Raw genomic sequence first — 25,510 nt, forward strand, 5'->3', positions numbered from 1 at the left:
ACAATGGGTACGCATTAGGGTGTTTCTGGGCGGCGGGGGAGAGGGGGAGGTGCATCTGCAAATAAACTGTACCCAGTCGTTCTCTCTGTGGGAGAATTACAAGAAACTTTCATGGTCGACACATGTATATATTGTTTAAAATTATTTAAACTCAACATTATTTTATAATCACCAAAAACGGATCTTTCCATTTTGAGAGAAAACAAAGAACTTTCAGTAAAGTTCCTGATAAAGTGATTGGCACAAGATAATCATTGCATTGCAGCTGTTACTCAAACCTCGAACAACTGGCGGCCTGGCCTGTCTGGGAGCCTTGGAGCACCCTCAAAAGGACTCTATTCCAGTTCTCTAAAGAGTAAAGACAAACCAAGAGGCAAGACAACATGGAAAGTATTTATTGAACAGCAGCTTTGAAAATGAATCCTCAGTTCACTGAAGGGATACATTTTCCCCATTCCCACTTCACCCCTTTCCCACACATTCCTGTCCTTGGCAGGCTCAAGCCTGATGCAAAAAAAGTGACTATGCTAGATGTACTTGTACACAACCTTGGAGGGCACAGTTTGGAGGTGCAGACGGACAGGACATTTGTAAAAGTGGGAGAGCAGAGTTTCACTGTAACCCACCAGGAAGTAGAACTTGTATGCAGGCAGCTGCCTCAGGACCAGGGCACAGATCTCCACCTGATTAGCCCGGCGCTTCAGGATAACCTGGTCAGCCAGACACCCTGGAAAAGTGCCCAGCATGAACTTTCGAAGGAAAACATCCTCCACTGTTCGCTCTGCAGCATGGTCCTCCCCATCCAGGTTACCTGAAGAGAGAAGGGCACCGTGAAGAATCAGCAAAACCTCCGGAGGTAACATCCAAGAGCACTTGGCACTCAATTCCACCCCCCACCCTGGCTTCTTCTCTTTTCTTCCATAAGTGAAATAAAAAGAGTACCACTTTAAAGTCCAAAGTACAGGGGGGCCAACATGGCAGAGAAGTAGGGGGACCCGAAGTTCCCTCGTCTCTCAAACAAAGCAGTGTTGAAGCCAAAGGACTTTGAACTCCAAGAGTCCAGAAGGCAAAGTGACAAAGTAGCTTCCAGGGACCCACTGGGACAACCTGACAGGCCATAGGTGCATGATTGTGAACTGGGAGAGAGAAAATGAACCGAGTGGAGGGATCCCCTTCTGCAGAGAGACAAAGGGAAGAGAAACAGAGGCTGGGGAAGCATAGGACTGTATTTGGACAAGAGAAAATCATGGACCAGGAGGAAGAGATCCACTCTCTTACTGCGGGGCTTACTCTGGGGGCTGGCTGCCCTGACCGCGCACCTGGGGAGGAGCGGGAGCCTGCCCCAGACTGGTGGCTAGGTCAGAGACACAGTCTGCAGTAGGAGAAAGCGATCCCCTCCCTGGAATGCTGTGGGAAGAAGGCATACATCTGCTCAAAGCACAAAGACTGCCTGCGCCTGTCAGCCAGAGACCATATATCGGGCGGTGCCAAGCAGCACTTCCCCAGTACTGGGGTGCATGGAGCAGGAGTTTGAATCCCAGCCAAGCACCAGGGAGTCACAGGAGTCAGCAGAGCGGGGCAAACCGCCTCTTTTGCACCCATGGCACAGTGAGGACGGCTCGAACAGAGTGGTTTGGGACACCCGGTCTGTGGAGGAGAGACTGGGGTGTCGCCATTTTTCTCCCCATCACCACCAAGGTGGGTCCTCAGGGATCAGACAGCAGGGCCCCCAGTGGAGGCAGGACCCACCTATACCAAACCATGCCCCTCTGTGCCGGGTAACTACGAATCTACTAGATACTCGAGCAGGCTTGATGCTGAAGACCAGACAGATAGATGCTCCTCCAGACCTGTGCTGCTGCACTGCCTGGATTAATTCTCAGACAATTCTTATTATATAGATATATTCTTCCTTTTTTCCTCCTCATATCTTCCCTCCTCCAATCGGGTTATTCTGGTTGTTGGTTTGTTTAAGCAGACACATTTAATCTATTCTTTTGATACATGTTCTACACCTCCTTTTTTTATTTTCCTTTCTCTCTCTCTGGATTAAGCCGTATAGTTTCTCTGTCTGGTCAATTTTTATTTTTTCTTTTTCCCTGTCCCTGTCATTTCTTTGTATGGGATAAGGCCTCTTCAATCAGCACCACCTCCACCCTGCTGTTTACTTGTAGCTGGTGTTTCTGGTTTTTTGTTTTTGGGGTTTTTTTTTGTTTGTGTGTTTGTTTTTGTTTTCTGTTTTTTTGTTTGTTTTCCTATTAAGGGCTACTTCAACAAACAAATCAAAGCACAACTGATGGAGGGTTCAAAACATCACTATGAGTAGGGAGATAAGGTAACCAAAGTCACAACAACAGAGAGCAAGTAACACACTCCAAAAAACACCTCCTGAAGGGCCAGGCCCTGGACAGTGTATCACTCCTCTTTAATATAGTAGTGCTCGCAGGTGCAGGACACATAACAACATTTTAAAACACATAAGGGACAGGAAACTAGCCAAAATGATGAAATGGAAGAATTCTCCTCAAAAGAAATTCCAGGAAGAAATGATAGCTAAAGAATTGATCAAAACAGATATAAACAACATAACTGAACAAGATAAAATAACAGTCATAAGAATAATCGCTGGGCTTGAAAAAAGCATACAAGACAGCAGAGAATCTATTGCTGCCAAGATCAAGGAACTAAAAAATAGTTATGATGAATTAAAAAAATGCAATAAATGAGGTGCAAAGTAAACTAGAGGCAGTGACAGCAAGGACTGAAGAGGCATAGGGGAGATTAAATGAAACAGAAGATAAAATTATGGAAAAGGATGAAACTGAGAAAAAGAAAGATAAAAAAATTCTGGATCACAAGGGGAGAATTAGTAGTAGTAAGTGATTCAGTGAAACGGAACAATATCTGTATCATAGGAGGTCCAGAAGAAGAAGAGAGAGAGAAAGGGGCAGAAGCTGTACTTGAAGAAATCATAGCTGAGAACTTCTCCCATTTGGGGAAGGAAAGAGAATTGAAATCCAGGAGGCATCCGAATCACCTTTCGAACGTAACTTGAATAGATTTCTGCACGACATATCATAGTGAAACTGGCAAAATACAAAGTTAAAGAGAGAATTCTGAAAGCAGTCAGGGATAAACAGGCCTTAACCTACAAGGGTAGACACATAAGGGTAGTAGCAGACCTATCTACTGAAACTTGGCAGGCCAGAATGGAGTATAGGAAATATTCAATGTGATGAACAGGAAAAATATGCAGCCAAGAATCCTTTATCCAGCAAGCCTGTCATTCAGAATAGGAGAGATAAAGGTCTTCCCAAATGAACAAAAACTGAAGGAATTCATCACCGCTAAACCAGCCGTACAAGAGATCCTAAGGGGGACACTGTGAGTGAAATGCTGCAAAGACCACAAAGGACCAGAGACATCACTACAAGCATGAAATCTATGGATAATACAAAAACTCTAAACCCATATCTTTCAATAATAACACTGAATGTGAATGGACTAAGTGCTCCAACCAAACGACATAGGGTATCAGAGTGGATAAAAAAAACAAGACCCATCTATTTGCTGTCTACAAGAGACCCATTTTAGACCTGAGGACACCTTCAGATTGAAACTGAGGGGATGGAGAACTATCTATCATGCTCCTGGAAGTCAAAAGAAAGCTGGAGTACCCATACTTCTATCAGACAAACTAGATTTTAAACTGAAGGCTGTAACAAGAGAGGAAAAAGGGAAGTATATAATAATTACAGGGTCTATCCATAAGGAAGAGCTAACAATTATAAATGTTATGAATTCGGCAGCACCCAAACAGATAAAACAACTAATCACAAACATAAACAACCTTATTGATAAGAATGTGGTAACTGCAGGGGCAGTTTAACACTCCACTTACAACAATGGACAGGTCATCTAGACAGAAAATCAATAAAGAAACAATGGCCCTGAATGATACACTGGACCAGATGGACTTAACAGATACATTTAGAACTTTTCATCCTGCAGCAACAGAATATACATTCTTCTCGAGTGCACAGGGAACATTCTCCAAGATAGATCACATACTGGGTCACAAAACAGCCCTCAATAAATATGAAAGAATTGAGATCATACCATGCACACTTTCAGATCACAATGCCATGAAACTTGAAATTAATCACAGGACAAAGTTTGAGAAACCTCCAAATGCATGGAGGTTAAAGAACATCCTACTAAAGAACGAATGGGTCAACCAGGCAATTAAAGAAGAAATTTAAAAATACATGGAAACCAATGAAAACGAAAACACAACAATCCAAACCCTTTGGGATGCATCAAAGGCAGTCCTAAGAGGAAAATACATTGCAATCCAGGCCTATCTCAAGAAACAAGAAAGATCCCAAACACAAAAATCTAACAGCACACCTAAAAGAACTAGAAGCAGAACAACAGAGAAACCGAAACCCAGCAGGGGAAGAGAAATAATAAAGATCAGAGCACAAATAAACAATATAGAATCCAAAAAAACAGATCAATAGATCAATAGAACCAAGAGTTGGTTTTTTGAAAAAATAAACAAAATTGATAAACCCCTAGCCAGACTTCTCAAAAAGAGAGAGGATCCAAAGAGATAAAATCATGAATGAAAATGGATTTATCACAACCAATCACTCAGAAATAGAAGCAATTATCAGAGAACACTATAAAAAATTATATGCCAACAAACTGCACAACCTGGAAGAAATGGACAAATTCCTGGATACCCACAACTATCAAAACTCAAACAGAAAGAAACAGAAAATTTGAACAGACCCATAACTAGTGAAGAAATTCAATCAATTATCAAAAATCTGCCAACAAATAAGAGTCCTAGACCACATGGCTTCCAAGAGAATTCTACCATACATTTAAAGCACAGTTAATACCTATCCTTCTCAAGATGTTCCAAAAAACAGAAACAGAAGGAAAACTTCCAGACTCATTCTATGAAGCCAGCATTACCCTGATTCCCAAACCAAAGACCCCACAAAAAAGGAGAATTACAGGCCAATATCCCTGATGAACATGGATGCAAAAATTCTCAATGAAATACTAGGAAATCACATTCAACAGCACATAAAACGAATTATTCACCATGCAAATGGGATTCATTCCTGGGCTGCAGAGCTGGTTCAACATTCGCAAATCAATGTGATACATCACATTAATAAAACAAAGGAGGAGAACCATATGATCCTGTCAATTGATGCAGAAAAAGCATTTGACAAAATACAGCATCCTTTCATAATAAAACCTGCAAGAAAGTCAGGATGGAAGGAACATACTTAAAGATCATAAGAGCCATAGATGAAAAGCCCACAGCTAACATCATCCTCAATGGGGAAAAACTGAGAGCTTTCCCCCTGAGGTCAGGAACACGACAGGGATGTCCACTCTCACTGCTGTTAACATAGTGTTGGAAGTGCTAGCATTAGCAATCAGACAACAAAATGAAACAAAAGGCATCAAAACTGGCAAAGAAGAAGTCAAACTTTCACTTTTCGCAGATGACACGATTCCCTATACGGAAAACTCGAAAGACTCCACCAAAAGACTGCTAGAACTGATACATGAATTCAGCAAAGTCGGAGGGTACAAAATCAATGTACAGAAATCGGCTGCATTTTTATACACCGATAATGAAACAACAGAAAGAGAAAAAAACTGATCCCACTTACAACTGCACTAAGAACCATAAAATACCTAGGAATAAACCTAACCAAATATGTAAAAGCTCTATATGCTGAAAACTATAGAAAGCTTATGAAAAAAATTGAAGAAGACACAAAGAAATGGAAAAACATCCCATGCTCATGGATTGGAAGAATAAATATTGTTAAAAGGTCAATACTACCCAAAGCAATCTACACATTCAATGCAATCCCAAAACTGCACCAGCATTCTTCTCAAAGCTAAAACAAACAGTCCTAAAATTTGTATGGAACCACAAAAGACCCCAAATAGCCAAAGTATATTAAAGAAGAAAACCAAAGCAGGAGGCATCACAATCCCAGACTTTAGCCTCTACTACAAAGTTGTAATCATGGTATTGGCACAAAAACAGACACATAGACCAATGGAATAGAATAGAGAACCCAGAATTGGACCCACAAAGTATGGTCAACTAATCTTTGACAAAGCAGGAAACAGCATCCAATGGAAAGAAGACAGTCTCTTCAGCAAATGGTGCTGGGAGAACTGGACAGCAACATGCAGAAGAATGAAACTAGACCACTTTCTTACACCATTCACAAAAATAAACTCAAAATGGATGAAAGACCTAAATGTGAGACAGGAAACCATCAAAACCCTAGAGCAGAAAGTAGGCAACAACCTCCTCAGCCACAGCAACTTCTTGCTCAACACATCTCCAAAGGTAAGGGAATTAAAAGCAAAAATGAACTATTGGGACCTCATCAAGATAAAAAGCTTCCGCACTGCAAAGGAAACAATCAACAAAACTCAAAGGCAACCGATGGAATGGGAAAAGATATTTGCAAATGACATATCGGATAAAGAGTTAGTATCCAAAATCTATAAAGAACTTACCAAACTCAGCACCCAAAAAAAACAAATTACCCCATGAAGAAATGGGCAGAAGACATGAACATTTCTCCAAAGAAGACATCCAGATGGCCAACAGACACATGAAAAGATGCTCAACGTCACTCATCATCAGGGAAATACAAATCAAAGCCACACTGAGATACCACCTCACGCCAGAGTGGCTAAAATGAACAAATCAGGAGACTATAGATGCTGGAGAGGATGTGGAGAAACGGGAACCTTCTTGCACTGTTGGTGGGAATGCAAACTGGTGCAGCCACTCTGGAAAACAGTGTGGAGGTTCCTCAAAAAATTAAAAATAGACCTACCCTACAACCCAGCAATAGCACTGCTAGGAATTTACCCAAGGGATACAGGAGTGCTGATACATAGGGGCACATGTACCCCAATGTTTATAGCAGCACTTTCAACAATAGCCAAATTATGGAAAGAGCCTAAATGTCCATCAACTGACGAATGGATAAAGAAGATGTGGTTTATATATACAATGGAATACTACTTGGCAATGAGAAAGAATGAAATCATGCCATTTGCAGCAAAGTGGATGGAACTGGAGGGTATTATGCTGAGTGAAGTAAGTCAGTGAAAGAAGGACAGATATCACATGTTTTCACTGATATGTGGAACTTGAGAAACTTAACAGAAGACCAGAGGAGAAGGGAAGGGGGAAAAAAGTTACAGAGAGGGAGGGAGGCAAACCACAAGAGACTCTTAAATACAGAGAACAAACAGGGTGGATGGGGGGGGGGGGAATGGGTGATGGGCATTGAGGAGGGCACTTGTTGGGATGAGCACTGGGTGTTGTATGTAAGCCAATTTGACAGTAAATTATATTTAAAAAATTTTTTTTGGTTCAAAGTACATTATTTCATTAAATTCCCGAACAAATCCTGTGAAGTAGATATTATTGGTTATCCTTGTTTTACAAAATAGAAGAGCAAGGCCTTAACAGGGCACAAAACCCAGATGATCCTTTTTGTCTAGCCCTTTCACACTCTTTCTGGGCTCCTTATAGAAGCACTGGCCACCCTTTGGTCCCGAGAGATGAGGCCACCAGCTTCAGAGATAGGGGCCATGAGCTCTCTCACCAGCCAGGTACGCAGTCTCAACCAGTGGATTCTCAGTATAGCTCCTGCAACTCCTGCACATCTTAGAGCATCCACACCCATCCCCAGACCTTAGGACCAGAACCTGAACAGGGTGGAGGGCAGTCATGTGTATTTTAAGTAAGTTTTCTAGACAGATGGATCTCAACACATCCAAAAGCTGAGAACCCTCATAATGAAGAAAATACAGCTGATCCTAATCAGCTAATGGTTATATTCTATAAAATCACCATGAACAACGAAGTAGGGAACATTGAACCATCGCTCCTGGGGGAAATACAGGGTTACGTTTCTGTATGCCCTTGATTAAGATATTTTGGTCAACACATCAATACGTAACTTCGTTTCACATGTTTCTGTTTAAAGACACCTTGTTTAATACAAGGCGATTAACACTGAACTCTCTGCCAGCAGCATTGTAACTCATGCCTGAAAGAAAGCCCACCCGACGTGCAGATTTTCTCTGCAATGTGTGTCACACCCTTCTTGTGCTTCACGGTTCAGCATCTGGGCTATTTTAAGGCGGTGGAATCACCGACGAAAAGCACAAAATCGTAAAAACGGAGCACTAGCAGATCTCAAAAAGAACACTTGTTTACAGCACGGACGCTGAAACAAGAAGGCAAAGCCTCGCTCAACCTCAGCGGAGGAGTACGCGAGGTCGCTGCTCTGCCCCGTCTAAGAATGAGGGTGACAGCACACGCCGCACACAACTCACGAATATGAAATCTGGAAATAAAACCTGTGAAAAAGTAGGAGCTGAAAGAAGCCTCTTGCACGTGTTTATCTCACGCTGTGTCACAGGCCGCAGCCGAGAACTTCTCCTTCCCACAGCCCCCAGCACAGCGGCCCCCGCTGCCCCCTCACCTGTATGCAGCGACAGCCAGCCCTTGCGGTGAGCGATGTAGTGCGGAGCATGCGCCTCCTCGTAAGTCACCGGCTTGTCCCCCTTGCCCACTCTGACTCGGGCCGCCCGGTTCTAGAAGCAGGGAGGGGCCGTGACACTGAGATCACCCACCGACCCAAGCCGCGGCCACACCGCCCACGCGCCCGGCCGTGCTCACCTTAGTGCAGACCGCGGACGTGTGTAGGGCGCACCAGGAGCACGGCAGCTCTAGGCTCCAAGACAGCGCCTGTGAGATAAGGAGTACGTGACACGGAGACTAAGGCCCCGACCACGAACCGCAGGACCCCGCCAGCGTCGCTCACTCACCCGCAGCCTGAGCCCGCGGAAGCACACGGGCGCCGCCATCTTGGGCCAAGCGCAACGCGACGGATGTACCACGGCGCCGGGAGGGGAGACGGGGCGGGGCGAGCTCAGGGCAAAGGTCAACCCTCGGGAGGCTACGATGGCAGACGAGACCAAATCGGATCCCGCGCTTGGCCGGGTTCGACCCCGCGGAATTGGCGGGGTCTCCCGATCGGGGCAGGAACCTGTCTGCGGGGGTGGGGCCTTGCCTCCCGGCTGGGGCGGGGCTTGTCTTCGTGGGCAGGCCCGCTAGTGGGCGGGGTCTCTATGTCGGGGCGGGACCTCCCGGGCGCTGAGGGGCAGCCGAGCAGCAGCAAGACGGGTGGGGCTTCTCAGTCGGAGCGGGTCTGCTCGCGTGCTTGCTGTTTGTCCCGGGCGAGGCTGCTGAAGGTCTGGGTCTCTCAGCCAGGGCAGCCCCGCAGGCAGGTAGGCGGGGTCTCTCCGGCCCGGGCGCAGCCTGACTTCGGTGGCAGGTCGGCGGGCTCCTCCTCTGGGAGCAATGCTGGGAGCTGGACTTCCCCGCAACAAGCAGCCCAGGAACGCCTAGCCATGCACCTCTCCTCGGCCTGCCACGGTCGGCGTGTGCGCGGTGGTTCAGGTTCGGAACGTGGGTGGTGCGGAGGTGAAGTCTCGCCCTCCTGGAGCTCGCACCGGCAGGGAAAGGGCCTCCGGGACAGCTTGGCGTTCGCCGGACTTGGACGTACCGCTCTCTCACCGGAGACCTTGGGAGCCCTTGGGACTCGGATGTGAGCGGAGCTCGTCCCCAGATTCTAGAAATCAGGCTGCTGAGTTCTGCCTCCAAATAATATTATTTAAAAATAAAAGGAAAGGGGCGCCTGGGTGGCTCAGTCAGTTAAGCGTCTGACTTGAGCTTGTGTTTCGTGGGTTCGAGCCCTGGGATCTGACAGCTCAGAGCCTGGAGCAGCTTCGGATTCTGTGTCTCTCTCTCTCTCTGCCCCTCCCCCGCTCACACTCGGTCTCTCAAAAACAAACAAACATTTTTAAAAGTTTCTTAATAAAAATAAATTTAAAAAAATAAAAACCCCTTCTGGCTTGTATCCACAAAAAGAAGAAATACGTTTTGGTTAAAACTTAACCCAGTTCTTTGGGGGAATAGGTAGGGTTTCACATGGGCCCAAACCCTAGTGTCTGGTTCTTGGGGAAGGAAATGTGTAAGAAAAGGCTGGATAGTAAGGAAATTCATACTCAAACCAGAGCATTGTGGCTGTAATCGGGTATCCAGTAATTGTTATCAGAGGGGAAAAATAGCAACACTGGGTATCTTATTTCAGAACTCCTCACAGAAATGGAAAAGCCTGGACTCGAGTCCGGCCCAGGTGTGGCAGTCTTTGTGGAACTGAGCCTCAGCTCCACAATCTAGAAGATGTGTTTTATTAGCACAACTACCTCATAGAGCTGTTACGATAAATGATTGTTATTGATAGGCTGAATGATATGGAATTCCAACATTTGGCCATTTTTGACCTACATCATTGACCCTAATGCTGCTTGTATACTCCTGTGGTTTCTCATGGTAGGGAGGACTGGATTGTCATCTACGTGGAGGGGAAATAGAAGCAAAAGTGGATGGTGAGTTACCCAAGATGACACAGGGGAGGGGCAGAGGGACCAAGATATGTCTCTTGGCTTGCAGCCACTGTATTTTCCATAATAAAGATTTCTGTGACAACTAGAAGCTCAAAAACAATCTTCATCAAGGGACAGCATCTCTCATGTCCAACTCACTAGAAATGTTTTATTTCTAAATTTTTAAACTGTGGCCTCCAACTGCTCTGCATACTGGATAAGGAGATAGAAGAAGAATGATCTGTTCTCCAATCACAATACTTTCCAGATAAGGACCTTTTCCCAAAGGACCTTTTTTTTTTCTTTAAGTAGGCTCCACACCCAGCATTGGGCCCAATGTGGGGCCTGAACTCACACCCCTGAGATCAAGACCTGAGCTGAGATCAAGAGTTGGATGCTTAGGGGCACCTGGGTGGCACAGTTGGGCATCTGACTTCAGCTTACGTCAAGATCTCTCAGTTCAAGGGTTTGAGCCCCACATCATGCTCTGTGCTGACAGCTCAGATCCTGGGGCCTGCTTCAGATTCTGTGTCTCCCTCTCTCTCTGCCCCTCCCCTGCTCATGCTCTATCTCTCAAAAATAAATAAACATTTAAAAAAAATTTTTTTAAGAGTCAGATGCTTAATGGACTGAGCCATCCATGCGCCCCCTCAAAGGACCCTTTTAAACTGACATTTTTTTTTCTTTTAAAGTTTCCATAAAGTTTGATAATTTCATAATTTGAAAAGTTTTAAATCTGCCCAACATGCTGAGGAATATGGGATCTGGTATGTGAATTATAGGCTCCTGGCTGTGCAACTTAGGCAAGTGACTTGACCTTTCCAGAGCTTCAGTTTCTCTCATCTGTAAAATGGGAACAATGACAGTTGTGAAAATTACATTGTAAATGCAACTAATAAATGTTTTTTTAAAAAACAGAATAAAGCCAGGGTGCCTGGCTAGCTCAGCCTGTGGAGCATGCCACTCTTGATCTTGGGGTTGTGAGTTTGAGCCCATGTTGCAGGTAGAGTCCCTGACGTGTACATCTGCTTAGGGAGATGAACTTAATATGAAGGATTCATGAGGGCTCACAGGAACACCACGCTCCCCAGAGAAAGGAAGGCTGGTGTTCCAGCGAAGGTGATTTCTGAATTCTACTGGAGCAGCAGGCGGCAGTGCAGGGCTGCTGGGCAGAGGCGGCTCTGGTTCATTTCATCCTCAAGGCGTCAGGCAGTCACACCCTCAAATTTATGTTTGTCTTCATGTCACTGTCCCTTAGGCCTTGTTTGAGGGTGGGTCTTGTGTGTTTGCATGATTAAAATAACTGAAAAAATTTACTTAAGCATCAGTATCAATTTTCACATTGTTTTAAATCACCAGTGGAAAAAGCTTAATGGGTGTTTTATTTTTCCGTAATTGCCATTGGTTAGTGTTTTCATGTACTTTGCTTTTCCCATAAACCCTGTAAAGGAGGCAATATTGTCCAGGTTTTGCAGAAAAGAAGATAGAGGTCAGAGAGTCACCTGAGGTCACAGAACCAGCCAATAGTAGCAAGCCTTCTTGTTCCAAAGTGTGTGATTATTCCTTATTTGGGGTTTTCCCCTCCCTGGGTGGGCATGAACATTCAGAACCATGTAGGATGGGGGAATGGCCTGGATTTCTGGAGGTGGGTGCAGAAGGCTCAGTGCTGGCCCTGGGGGACCTCCTGGAAATGGAGTAGCCACCTTTAGGAACAAGGGACCCACACAAAGGGCCCTCCTGGGTCCCCAGACCAGAATCCTGGGAAGATGAGGGTGTACACCTGTTTTTTCTCAGATGTGAGCCTCTTTGCTCTCCTCATGATAGTACCAGGAAGAGCTAGGGTCACCTGTATGCTTTCAAAGTGGTAGTGTCTGCTCGTTTGAGTCTACTGGGCCCCACAGCACAGGTACAGAACTGGGGTGGAGGGGGCCATCCCCAAGCTTTCCCGGTGCTGCTTATATGATTCTGATGTGCAGCCAGGATTAAGTCCTAAACTCCAAGTTTATGTGGGAGTCTTCCAGAACCTAATTTGTAGAGATCCTTCTTGAGGACAGGCCTGTTTGGTGCTTCTCACAGCCCTTTTCTACCACTGGCTACAAGACCATGGCAGCGCTCACTCTGAGGGGCCTGGCCTTAGCCCAGTCCTACCACTCTTAGGCCACAAGGCAGAGGAGGGGGGTGCTGCAAGTCTCTGAGACAGCCCAGTGGGCTCCAGCACAGCTTACAGGTGCACCTGTATTCGAGGATAGAGTGCCGGCCAGGCTGCGGGACAACATTGGGTGAGACAGAGACTCTGGGCCCAGCTGGACTTGCAGAAGGCAGTCCAGCCTGGAACGTGGTTTCATGTCCCGGAAGTCACCAGAATCTAGCCTCAAGGATGGATGCTTTCCTGTTGGATGCAGGATTAGCCGAGACAACCCCATTCGTTTGGACTTATCCTAACTCAGAACTGCTGACGTTTTTGCATTTTGTAAACCTCTGCTAAATCTGGTTCTTCATACTCCCGGTAATTCATCTCCTAGTGACCAAACATTCACCAGAGGTTCTCAGCTCTATTGTGGAACTAAGCCGAACCACCACTGACATCCAGTTACAGCAGAGTCTTGAATTGTCCTGTTTCTTGCACAGATAGCCAGAGGGGCTCTGATCTCAGTTCCCCCACCTCCGCTCTCCCTCTGCTGGGACCCAGGATGAAGGGGCAGGTTTGCTGGGTTAGTGATGTTCTGCTTTGGGGTGCCGAGGGAGGAGGCGTGGTCTCCTGCCAGCCGGGCCGGGTAGATGGGCCTCCTGTGTGCCAGCAGCTGGAGTTTTGCTCCCTGGTTCTCACACACCAGGCTAGATCTGGACACAAAAATGAGCAAGAGGCTCTGCCTCCCACAGGGACCCCAGACAAGAGGGCAGAAAAGCAGACAAGTAAAAGGAGAAAAGACAAGGATGAGGACAAGGCACCCCTCAGAGGGTGGAATGGAGTGGGAGCTGCCACCTGAGGCCATCCTGAGAGAGGTGACAGCCAGAGTCTGCCAGGAAAGGAACAGGTAGGAGCCCCAGGCAGACAACAGTATGAACAAAGCCATGGGGCACAGAGTGTGGGTTGGCGGGCAGGAGGCCGCCAAAGTCAGGATCAAGGTCACCTGGGTCTCTTCTGTGGTCCTGACTCACCTGGGCCTATAAAGCTGCACTCCGGCGTAATTTGGATGAAGTCTTAGGAACTCAGGACAAGTTTATAGCCAAAATCATTTTTTTATTGACTGATTTAGAAAAAAAAAATAAAGTTTTGTTGTTTTTTTTTTTTTTAACTGGGCTAATTACATCTGAGGAGCTGGAGAGAGCTGCCGTATCAGGTTTACATTGGTGCAGATTTCTCAACACCAGCCCTCCTGTGTTTCGAGAAGTCTAAGATAATGTTGATTAGAAGACATTGCTTTAGGTACTATTAAGAAAGAGAAAGGGCTGGGCCACCCAGGTGGCTCAGTTGGCTGAGCATCCGACTTCGGCTCAGGTCATGATCTCACAGTTCGTGAGTTCGAGCCCCATGTCAGGCTCTGTGCTGACAGCTTGGAGCCTGGGTCCTGCTTCAGATTCTGTGTCTCCCTCTCTTTCTGCCCCATTCCCCACTCATGCCCTGTCTCTCTGTCTCTGTCTTAAAAATAAATAAAAGAGAAAGGGCTGCAAATTTTAAGATACCACTGATTACAAGATGTCCTGTTATAGGCACTTTCCTCTGCACAAGACTTGTGGGTGTGCAGTGCCGTGAGCACAGACTGGTTCCTCAAACACCAGGCTTGTGCACCCTCCCCAGAGCAGGTGCTAGTGGTGGCGGGGTAAGGCCTAGGGAAGTTGAGGTAACTTTGCTCAAGGGCAACATAATTAGCAGGAAGCAATGGCCCAGGTGCCCCACAGGCTGAGAGCTCTTCCCTGGGAGAGGGGCAGGCTCTCTTGTGCCTGGTCGCAGACTCCCAGGCACATTTACTCCATCACTGACTAACAGGCTCCCCTGGGAGCTGCCTGTCCACCTTCTCTGAGTGGCTCTCCACCTCACCAAGCTTGGCTCCAAGGATATCAGTGCCCAGTAGCCCCGTGGCAAATCCCAGGGCCCCTCAGACCCTGATGTCTCCAGGAATGGGCAGGGCAAACTTAGACTTAGCGTTCCGAGCCCCAGGTCACTAGGCAAGGCCTAAGTATTGTAAAAACTAGAATCACAAGAGCAGCTCTGACTTCAGTGTGTGAAGGAGAACCCCTCGTGGAATTGAACATCACCTAAGAAAGGATTAGGGGAGATTTCTGGGAAAATCACTTGGCTCCAGCACAACCTCTCCTGTCCCTGCACCTGAGAGGTGACAGTCTTCTGACATTGCCCAGGCAGCTGCGGTGGGGGTGGGTGCAGTTACTGAGTACACCCACCAGTGGGGTCCTGTCTGAGGCAACCTCGTGCTCAGATTCTGTTACACCCTGTCTTCAGACTGGTCTGTTTGCAAAAGTTTAAACACTTTTAGCAAGGGGGCACCTGGGTGACTCAATGGACTGAACATCCAACTCTTGATTTTGGCTCAGGTCATGACCTCACAGTTTGTAGGCTCCAGCACCACCACCACCACCACCCCCCCGCCCCGCATTGGGCTCTGTGCTGACAGGGAGGAGCCTGCTTGGGATTCTCTCTCTCTCTCCCCTTCTCTCTCTCTGCTCCTCTCCTGCTTGTGCTCCCCCCCTTCTCTAAAATATAGAAAAATGAAAATAAACACTTGTGGCAAATACTAGTTGCAATTTCACAGCATCTTAGGTCAGGGGGATATAATTTTCCAGATTACTAAGCAGTTATTAATCTATTTTGGATCCTGCATCCTTTTGAAACTCTGTTGAACTCTTTCCCCAGAAAAAAAAGCACACACGTAATTATCTGGAATTCAGTGATTAAATCTTTGGACAATGGAAAGACCCAACAAGGTCAAGAATCTTTGCTTAGTAGGAGCCACTAGGGATAACTTTCATTTCAGATTTCAGGAAGAGCTTGAATCAATTTTTAAGGGAAATGGTTGATATTCAAAAATTCTAAGCAAGGTTTCCAATGTCTGAACTTTGGACCCATGATGATCCTGGCTGATATTCTTACTGTGCTGGAGAAGCTACTGGGTAGTTCCCCAGCTTTACGGGAAGAAAGTAAGAAGAGGTTTTAGTATTTCCAGGTGAACCAACCCCTTACAATTTGTGTTAATGATCCTGAAGAGATGAGTTTCTAGTGCCTGAAGGTTAGAGGTTCTGAGTTTCAGAAGGGAAAAGGTTTTCCTAAATTTATAATGATATATTTTTTTAATGTTTTTATTTATTTTTAAGAGAGAGAGAGCAAGTGGGGGAGGGGCAGAGAAAGAGGGAGACACAGAACTCGAAGCAGGCTCCAGGCTCCAAGCTGTCAGCACAGAGCTCAACGTGGGGGGGCTTGAACTCATGAACCTTGAGACCATAACCTGAGCTGAAGTGGGATGTTTAACCAACTGAGCCCCCCAAGCGCCCCGGTTTTCCTAAATTAGCAAGAGGTCATGTTTTCAGCTTCCATCTGGTGCATCCAGAGCCAGGCTCCCAGGACCCAGGCACAGCACTGAACATCAGGGGAGCAGCAGCCTGGGCGTCCTGGAAGTACAGAAAAGGGCTTTGGGAAAGGGGTCCGGTCCAGAGGGCGCCCCCTTGTGGAGTCTGGCAAAGGAGAACAGGGAACACACGGAGGAGCTCCTGGTCACCACTGGGGGCCCAGTTCTTCCCCAAAGTCACAACTTATGGAGGGGAGGAAGCCCCAGAGCCTAAGCAGCAGACCCCCAGAGCTGGTGAGGGAGCAGGGCTGGGTTCCAGGGATCCTGAGGTGCCCCGGCTTCAGGGAGGGCCAACGCTGGCAAGGATCAGGCTGAAGCATCCATGGTGGAGGGGCTCAAGGTGACGTCAGGGAGGGAGCCTGGCCCACAGACAGGAAGCCAGATGAAGGGCGGACGCCAGGGTCTGGCTTGGGTCAGCCTGGCAGCTGCAGGGGTCCAGGGGTGACGACCCTGAGCAGGGTCCCATCAGGTCAGCCCCTCTCCCCACCCAGGTGTGTGGGACGAGGCTTCACTGCTCTAGGCCTCCCTTCGTAGCCTAGAAAGTGGGACCTTGATGGCCACACCCAGCGTGGCTGTGAAGACTTTTATTTCTGTGCTCCTGGTAACAGCCTGAGGGAAGACCTCTGTGTAAAGACAGGGGACAGCAGGGCAGCTGTAGGACACTTCTCTCAGGTGTCCCTTCCCCCCCCCCCCCATTACAGATGCTCTGTGTGCAACCTCCTTAGACACCGTGATCCTCTTTGAGGAAACAGAGGAACCTGTCACTATCACATGCACGTTCATTCACTCCACTCTTTCAACAAACATTTATTAAGCGCCTACAGTGCGCAGGGCCCTGTGCCAGGCCCTGGGGGTACAGAGTCAGGTCACACACAGCCCCATCCCCAAGGAACTCACAGTCTGGGGCGGGGCAGACACGGCTGCAGGAGGTGGAGGGAGCCAGGGGGGACTCTCCATGGGGGTCAGTCGGGACCAGCAGGTCACGGAGGAAGGGCCTGCCTCCACTTCCTCAGGGCGGCGTCCAGCAACCCCCCTTCCTCACCCCCACCCCGTACCGGCTGGGCTGCAGGGGTACTACCCCCCACCCCAGGGACGAAGGAAAGGGAGCCAGAGCACAGGGGCCTGGAAAGGAGCTGCACACGGAACAAACTCCTGCTGTGTGTGCACGCCCTGCCCCAGGGCCCCTTGGCTCCCGAGAGCATCTCTGAGTAGGTCTGTGCGGTCACCTCCCTCTCAACACTGTTTAGGGAACCCCAGCCCCCTCCCCCCAGGCTCTTGCCCTTCTCCCTTCTCACGGGGTCAGGTGCCGGGCACAGCCCCCACAGCACACCACCTTCAGAACAGGCCCCCTCCTAACACTCAGAGCCGCCTCACCAGCTCAATGAGCTGCTGGATGTTTTTGTTCTGGTTGGACAGGCCGTTCCTGATGTTTTCCAGCAGACACCTCTTTAACTCAAAAATGGCCTCGCTGTACCCCAAGCTCACCGCAGCCATGGGAGGCACCCCATGCCACAGGCCAGGGATGTGCCAAACATGCTGCTTCTCAGGGTCGCAAAAGGCCAGGTCGGCCAGCGTCCGGATGCCGTCCCCCTGCTTCTCCATCTGTGCGCCAGCTCTGCTCACGTCTCCAGGGGGATCCAGGAGCGGCCTCCTGTCCCGAGGCCTGGGGCCGGGGGCACACGCATCCTGGAGGTTCTGGTACACAAACTGATAGTTGGGCACGTGCCCCGTTTTCTCCAACCTCAGAAACGCGTGCAGAACAGCTGGTGGTATGTCCCTCGTCTCAGCCAGGCTCACCACAGTGACGTTGCTCAGCCCCATGAGCAGAGTGGCCAGGGAGGCCTCCAGCTCAAACCTCTCCCCGGCTGCGGTCAGGGCCCCGCCTATCAAGCCCCCAGAGTCTATCACCAGGATGTGGTCGCAGCCCAGATCCTGGCTGAAGTTCTCGGCCACGGTGACCAGCTGCATGAAGGCCCCTCGAGGGCCACACCCCCGCCCCGTGGCAAAGCGCAGCCCAAACATGGTGTTGAGAAGCGTGGACTTCCCAGTGCCCGGTGCACCCAGTGCCGACAGGACCACCAGGCGCGACCTCCTCTCCAGGCGAACGTGCAGCTCCTTCAGGAGCCCCGTGACCCAGTGCAGGGGGGTACTCAGCGTGCTGCCGTCGATCAGCTCCAAGGGCAGCCCCTTCAGCAGCAGCTCCAGGGCCAGGCCCGGGAAGTGGGCAAACCGCCTCTGGCCGGCCGGCAGCTTCCCTGCCTCCACCAGGCAGCTTTCTGCCTCGTAAAACTGTCCCATCTCCCGCAGGAAGTGCTCTACACCCAGGGGCTCAGGCCAGAGCAGCTCCCCGAAGTCCACCATGCCACAGTGCTTGGGTCTCAGGCTAAGAATGGTCTCAGGAGGCTGCCGCGGCCTTGGCTGGGCCACGCGAGCCAGTCCCCACTCCATCCACCTCAGGAAGTACTGCTTCTCAGCCAGTGAGGCGCTGCTGATGCCTGCGATGAACTCCTGCAGCCCCCAGGCAGGGTCCTGGCGGTTCTGCTGTGCACGAAGTTCTAGCAGCCGGTGCCCCAGCTCCGCCCTGCCCTTGTCAGGAGGGTCCCCTGCCCTCTGGGCCTGGCACAGCTCCTTCTCCACCTGGGCCGCCTTCCGCCAGGGGTCCCCCTGCAGCCACAGCTCGTCCCTGCGGTAGGCATCACAGTCCTTGATCCTCCTGGTGATGCGCTCCATACGCTGCTTTGCCCGCTGACACTCATCACAGTCCTCGTCCACCCTCAGCCCCAGCTTACGGGCCGCGTGCGCCATCTCCTCCACAGACAACCTCCTGCAGGGGGACCGGGCCACGTGCGCCACGATGGAGCGGACCCTGCGCACGAAGCCTGCGCTGTCAGTGCTGCTGACCTTCACCAGCACGTGTGAGTGGTCCATCTTCAGCACCGGGATGAGCTTGTTCAGGAACCTGAGGTTTGTGTTCCGCTTCCCACGGTAGGGGCTCAGGATGAAATAGTACTTGGTGGCTGAGCCCCTCAGGGAGTAGAGCAGCTTATAGTCCTTCCTGCTGATGTTGTCGGTCAGGATGAACACGGCGGACGAGATCTCGGTCAAGAGCTTGAACTGCAGCCAGTGAGACCCGATGTCGCCCCGCAGGTTCAGAAAGGCCACGGGCTCCGGGAACACATCCAGGTCCTCCCTGCCGCTGGGGAGGAACCAGGAGACTTCCACCAGCCCATCTGCGATCTCCCGGGGGTTGGTGCCCACACTCAGGTCGCGATGCCAGAAGCAGTCCCGTGGCCGGTGGCTGGGGCTGAGCACAGCGTTGAGCAGCTGTGACTTGGAGTTGCTGCTGACCTCCATGCGCACGAAGGCGAAGGTAGGAGCCCGGGACAGCACCGCGCTGTCCTCTCGGAGGCCGCCCACACCCCGCGGGGGCTGCGCCCACCACGTCCGCACCACAGCCCTCAGGGCCCACAGCAGAAACGTGTGGTAGTGGTTCTCCGAGTCAGGCAAGACAAGAGGGAGTGCAAACTGGCACAGGGACATTTTCAGCACAATTTCCTGCTGCAGGAAACCATCTGAGGAGAGCAGAAGGGCACAGAGAAGGTCCAAGGGGTTCACAGGCGTGTCGGGCGTCGGCAGCTCTGAGAAGGAATAGATGTCCGCGGAGATGTCGTCAGCCGCGTCCCAGTAAATGATCTCCTCTTCCATCTGGCTCTCCTTCTCCATGGGCCTGGCGTCCGGGGGCACATCCAGCACCATGGTGGTGTTCCTGGCCTCAGCGTTGAGGGCCTGCAGCTTCCTGAGGAAATTCCAGGGCAGGTCTTTGGGGGCCTGAGGGGCCCAGTTTCTCATGCTGTCGCTGCTGATCTGCAGGGCGTCCTGGAGGCTGAGCTTCTGGGCCTGATAGGTCTCCAGCCCCAGCAGCGACAGCATCTCCTGCAGCCTGCTCCTCTCCGCTGTGGGGGGGTGGGGGGAGAAGACATCAGTGCTCACCCCACGCATCAGGGGCCCCGGTTACAGGTGGGATGGGGGACGGCCTCCCAAGGCCTGCCTGAGATCAAACTCACACCACCCCCAGACCCAAACACCACCAGACACGTTGGACATTAGAGAGAAGACACCAAGGGGCCACATTTAAGAACTGGGAGAGTCCAGTCTACACGTCTGGTTTCTCCTGAAACCCATAAGACCCAGCCACACTGGGGCCCCAATTTAACCATGTAGAGTGCACAGCCATGCACCCACACATGGGACGCAGGACCCCTTCTCTGACCACACCCCCACCCCTGCCAAGTGACCCCATGGACTTTCCCCACACTCTGGGCCAGAAGCAGGGTCCCTGCACACTGTCACCAGGAATTTCCCACAAGCGACACAATCACTGAGTCACTCGGATTTTCCAGGTTACATTCTTTTCTTTTTACAAACAACTTGGAGGATTTTTAAAGGGAAAAGGAAGTTATCACTAGATAGAGAGTCACAGAAATCATAGCTAGCAACCAGTTTTGTGACTCTGAAGCCAATAATGTGGTTTTAATGTTACGGGGGTAAAATATTTGGTAGAGATTACCAGAAGTCTGCACTTACTTGTCCAGATCCCCAAATACCACCCAACACAGTACGAACTCTTAGCAAGCACTACACTCAGCACAGTAACTCCTCGAAAGGTTTCACCCACTGCCCCTGTTCTTGGGCGTGGCATCTGGCCAATTTCCATACTGCATAGGATTAGTATGCTGTCATGGTCCAATAAATGAACAATTAAAAAATGCAAATCCTACTGAGCTGCAGGCTTTTTTCCACTCCTTTCTCAAAAGAGAAAGCCTATGAAGTTACCCACATGTTCATATAAACCCTGAGAGGAGGCACAGCCCTGGTCCGGGGCCCTCCTGGGTGACCAGCAGGACTCAGCCCTGGGACACAGGTGTCTCCTCCCCTGCAGGGGCCGCCTCTCTTCAGAACCTGCCCTGCGTTGGGAGGGGGTGGGGGTGCCGTGTGGCTGCAGTAACACAGGGCTGGTGAACTTGCTGCAGAAACAAAAGAGATGCATGGGGTCACACAGGAATAGAAAAGGTGCTGCTCAGGTCTCTTGAGTTTTGCCTGAATGAAACCAGGGACGTGGTTTTTCTTACCCAGACATGGAACAACGGTTTTTGTCTTTTAAGTAGCATGGTGGTGATGGGCAATGGGGAAAAGCCAGAACAAGAAACCTCACAGGCATCCATGCCTAGTGTGTGGCCCTTGGTGGGAGTGTCACAGAAACCACTGGAACAGCCAGAAGGCCCCCCCGGATCCCACTGCACTTTAGAACCACTGTTGGAGCAGGGGGTGCCTGGGGGGAGGGGGTCAGTCAGTTGAGGGTCTGACTTCGGCTCGGGTCATGATCTTGCGGTTCATGGGTTCGAGCCCCGCATCAGGCTCTGTGCTGACAGCTCGGAGCCTGGATCCTGCTTCGGATTCTGTGTCTCCCTCTCTCTCTGCCCCTCCCGTGCTCATGCTCTGACTCTGTCTCAAAAAATAAATAAACATTAAAAAAAAATTTAGAACCACTGTGGGGACTCGTCACAAGTAAGATTCCTGCACTTGCAGCTTCCCCTGCCAAGACGCTAGTGTCCATCACTGTCCCGGTTAGTGGTGGCACTGAGGACTAAGGGGCTAGCAGAGACTCTGACACAGGAGCTGTCCTCCCTTGACAGGACAGGGGTGAGAGCAGAGAAAATACGTACCTGTTGGGAAGTCACTGTCCTGAGCCTCATTTGTACCGTCTGAAAAAGCAAAGGAAAATGAGATGTCAATCAGATCAGCACCTTAGACTGACACAAATTAATTTAGGCTAAACCCAGAACCTTCCTTCTTCTCACTAAGACAGCAAGTTCTCCCCAGTGTTCACAATGTAAAATCCCGGTGAGTTCTCAGTCTACCCACCCGCCCCCTTTCCCCAGACTGGTCCACCCCAAACCCTGCTGTCTCCTCCCACATGAGACTCACAGTCATCTGCTTCCATTTCTCTCCATTCCAGATCTGGAAGAAAACACACACATGAGGACTTTCATCAGCAATTTAGGACCTTTCTACCAAAAAGTCTCAGTGAGAATGTGGGGGCTCCTGTTTATTATTACTGCTTTTAACTTCAGTTTTTCCTGTGTACATTTTTTTCCAGCCCCAAATATGACACAGAGTAGTAACAGCTACATATGAAACACTGATTTGCTCTAGAACATGTATCTTGAAAAATTTACTTCAAGTTTCCAAAAATAAAATATAAATAAGTTCATGAAACTTATAATCTTTGATGTTATAAACTATTTAAAACATAAGTCAATGCAAATTCCTTGGTTCAATTTCAAGATGACCTCCTACAGACATCATTTTTATTCTATCATAGAGCTTTTGAAATCCCTGGAAATGAGGCACCTTTCCTGGGGAAGGGCCATGACTTCCACGTCCACAGTTATCTGTCCAAACTCTAGCATCAGGGTATGTCCATTGACACTAACACTTTACTACAGGGTGTATTTAAGTTAGTGCCATTCAGATGTACAAAGACCTCAAAACCCTACAGCCCTGACTGCAAACATGGGACAGTGGGAGCAAGACTTCAGTGTGTACTTTTTTATTGTTCCGGCTTTTGATCCAAGTAAAAGTACCATCTAATCCAAAATTAAAATTATATTTTTTAAAGATTATGAATCAAGAAAAGATTCTGATATTTTCAGATTAACTCCTCTCATGATTTCCATATCAGGAGGCAGATAAACATGACCTTTCACTCTTCTTTGATGGCATTTCTGGAAACAGATGTGAAGAGCAGGGAAGAGAAACAGGAAAGTGGTTGGAGAAATCACGAGAGCATGGAGGACAGATGAGTCACACACATCAAACCACTGTGTTGAGCCATCAAAAGATCAGTTTATTCAAAGTGGAGAAAAAACATCAGAAGGATTTTTCCAAGGAATCCAAAATGCCCTCCGAGAAAATATGAGTTATAGGAGATGACGGGACAGAGAGGAGCCCAGGCCTGGCTCCAGGTAGCTCTGAGAGCAGTTGTGAGCAGGAATCACAGGGTAAACCTCAGACTCACAGAAGCCAGGGCCTCCTTTTGGTAGGGATGGGACACAGCTCTGATGTGCACAGGGCAGATTACAGGTGGGTGACATCAAGGAGGCACAAAGTGGCCAAAGGGTCAGCCTATCAAACTGCAGGAACCACCGTGGGGCAGGGGACCCTAGACGTCCGTAGGCCAAGATCGCTGGGAGCCCAGATAGGCACCAGTCAGCAGCAGACGTGGGGGCCAGCAAGGGCTTGCTCCTGGGGGGGCCAAGCTCTTCACTATAGTTCCTGCTAGACAGGCCCAGGCTCCGACCCCCGGGGGTGCCAGGCTGACAGGGACAGAGTGCTGGCCGGGTGCTCCCACTGAAATGATAGGTCAGTGGGGGGATTAGAACGACTCTCACCCACGAAACTGAATTACTTTTCCCCAGTTATTATGGCACCCAGTACTCACTCCACAGAGCTTTCACCGTGTTTTGGAGTGCTTGCTACTGGACAGTCCGTGGACATCAAAGACACCGCTTCACAACTTGGGGCTATTAGTGTATATGAAGGAGAATGAAGTTGAACTCCCACCTCACACACTGTACAAAGATGAACTCTATAAGACCTAAATATAAGAGTGAAAAGGAGTAAATCTTTGTAACCTTGGATCTGCCAATGGATCCTTAGCTGTCATGCCCAAAGCACAGGCAACAACAGAAAAAAAAAAAAAAAAAAAAAACAGACAGGACTACATGAAGATACAAATTTCATGTGCATCAAAGAGCACTGTGAACAAAGTGGAAAGACAACCTACAGAATAGGGGAAAACACGTGCAAATCATATGCGATTCGGGTCCAGTTTCTAGGATACATAAAACGACTCTCGCAAATTCAAACAAAAAAGAAAAAACCTCATTCAAAGGATGGGGTGCCTGGGTGCCTCAGTTAGTTAAATGTCCGACTCTTGGGGTACCTGGGTGGCTCAGTTGGTTAAGTGTCCGACTTCAGCTCAGGTCATGATCTCGCAGTTTGTGAGTTCGAGCCCCATGTCGAGCTCTGTGCTGACAGCTTGGAGCCTGGACCCTGCTTCAGATTCTGTGTTTCCCTCTCTCTCTGCCCCTCCCCCACTTGTGCTCTGTCTCTGTCTACCAAAAATAAATAAATGTAAAAAAAAAAAAAAAAAAAGTTTGACTCTTGACTTTGGCTCAGGTCATGATCACATGGTTCAAGTTCGAGCCCCACACTGTCTGCACTGACAGTGTGGAGCCTGCGTGGGATTCTCCCTCTCCCTCTCTGCCCCTCCCCTGCTCTCAAAATAATTTCTCCTTTCTTATTGTGTTAAAATATATATAACATGGGGCACCTGGGTGACTCATCCGGTTGAGCGTCAGACTTCAGCTCAGGCCACGATCTCATGGTTCATGAGTTCAAGCCCCACATCCGTCTCTCTGCTGTCAGCACAAGGCCTGCTTCAGATCCTCTGTTCCCCTCTCTCTGCCCCTCCCTAGCTCATGCTCTCCTTTTCAAAAATAATTTTAAAAACATTTTTTTAAAAAATACACATAACAGGGGCACCTAGGTGGCTCAGTTGGTTAAGCATCTGATTTTGGCTCAGGTTGTGATCTCACAGTTCTTGGGTTTGAGCCCTGCATTGGGCTCTGTGCTGACAGCTCAGAGCTGGAGACTGCTTTGGATTGTGTGTCTTCCTGTCTCTCTGCCCCTACCTCCACTCATTCTTGCTCTCTCTCAAAAATAAACATTAAAAAAATACACATAACAGAAAATTTACTACCTTGCACATTTGTGGGTGTACAGCTGAGTGGTGTTGAATCAGTTCATTCACTGTTGTGCAGCCATCTACCACCCGCATTGTGAATACAGAGTCCTAATCCTACTAGACAGTAACTCCCATTCTCCCCGACCCAGTCCCTGTAAACCAGTTCTGGTCTCTGCGACTCTGAGTGCCTCACATACACAGAATCACACAGCGTTTGTCTTTTTGTGACTGGCTTATTTCATTTGGCATGATGTCCTCATGGTCCATCCATGCTAAAGCATATGGTGGGATTTTCTTCCTTTTTAAGGCTGAATCACATTCCATTGTGCAGATGGACCACATTTGGGAAATCTCTCCAGGAGGTGATGGACACTTGGGTCACCTTCATGTTTTAGCTGTCGTGATGACGCTATTGATATAGGTGCATAAAGATCTCCTGCAGACCTTGCTTTCAATTCTTTGGGCCCCGCCCAGAAATGGAACTGCTAGGCCATATGGCATTTCTATATTTAATTTTTTGCGGAAGCTCCACCCAGTTTTCCCCAGCAGCCACACCATTCACACTCCCACATCCATTTCTGATTTTAGT

The 25,510-nt window shown here is 49.0% G+C and overlaps 2 protein-coding genes across 7 annotated transcripts in view; both read right to left on the reverse strand.

Annotated features, from left to right (window-relative positions):
- Positions 1-379: 379 nt before the first annotated feature.
- MRPS24 (mitochondrial ribosomal protein S24) lies at positions 380-9,159 on the reverse strand. The gene is made up of 4 exons (XM_047840817.1): positions 8,911-9,159; positions 8,762-8,830; positions 8,565-8,676; positions 380-811 (listed from the first exon to the last, which is right to left on the reverse strand). The coding sequence occupies exons 1-4, from the start codon at positions 8,947-8,949 to the stop codon at positions 528-530; spliced, it is 504 nt and encodes a 167-aa protein (XP_047696773.1). The 5' UTR covers positions 8,950-9,159; the 3' UTR covers positions 380-527.
- A 7,745-nt stretch (positions 9,160-16,904) lies between these two features.
- URGCP (upregulator of cell proliferation) overlaps positions 16,905-25,510 on the reverse strand; it is a 28,252-nt gene continuing 19,646 nt past the window's right edge. For 5 of the 6 annotated variants that reach the window (XM_047840785.1, XM_047840780.1, XM_047840797.1 and 2 more), the window contains 3 exons: positions 22,098-22,130; positions 21,836-21,874; positions 16,905-20,065 (listed from right to left, as the gene is read on the reverse strand). In XM_047840785.1, the coding sequence (XP_047696741.1) occupies positions 17,472-20,065; positions 21,836-21,874; positions 22,098-22,130 (2,666 nt within the window). In that variant the 3' untranslated portion in view covers positions 16,905-17,471. Of the gene's footprint in view, positions 20,066-21,835; positions 21,875-22,097; positions 22,131-23,613; positions 24,141-25,510 lie in introns of those variants that run through there. The other variant, XM_047840805.1, reaches the window with a different exon arrangement.

This window comes from Prionailurus viverrinus, chromosome A2 (assembly GCF_022837055.1).
Source record: "Prionailurus viverrinus isolate Anna chromosome A2, UM_Priviv_1.0, whole genome shotgun sequence".
Lineage (NCBI taxonomy): Eukaryota > Metazoa > Chordata > Mammalia > Carnivora > Felidae > Prionailurus > Prionailurus viverrinus.

What these genes read in the sequence shown, in the direction of transcription:
- MRPS24 (XM_047840817.1), bottom strand. Translation starts at nt 8,949, where the DNA reads ATGGCGGCGCCCGTGTGCTTCCGCGGGCTCAGGCTGCGG. An exon ending in CGTCCGCGGTCTGCACTAAG is followed by an intron (nt 8,677 to 8,761) that starts GTGAGCACGGCC and finishes CCCTGCTTCTAG; the next exon opens with AACCGGGCGGCCCGAGTCAG. An exon ending in CTGGCTGTCGCTGCATACAG is followed by an intron (nt 812 to 8,564) that starts GTGAGGGGGCAG and finishes TTCTCTCTTCAG; the next exon opens with GTAACCTGGATGGGGAGGAC.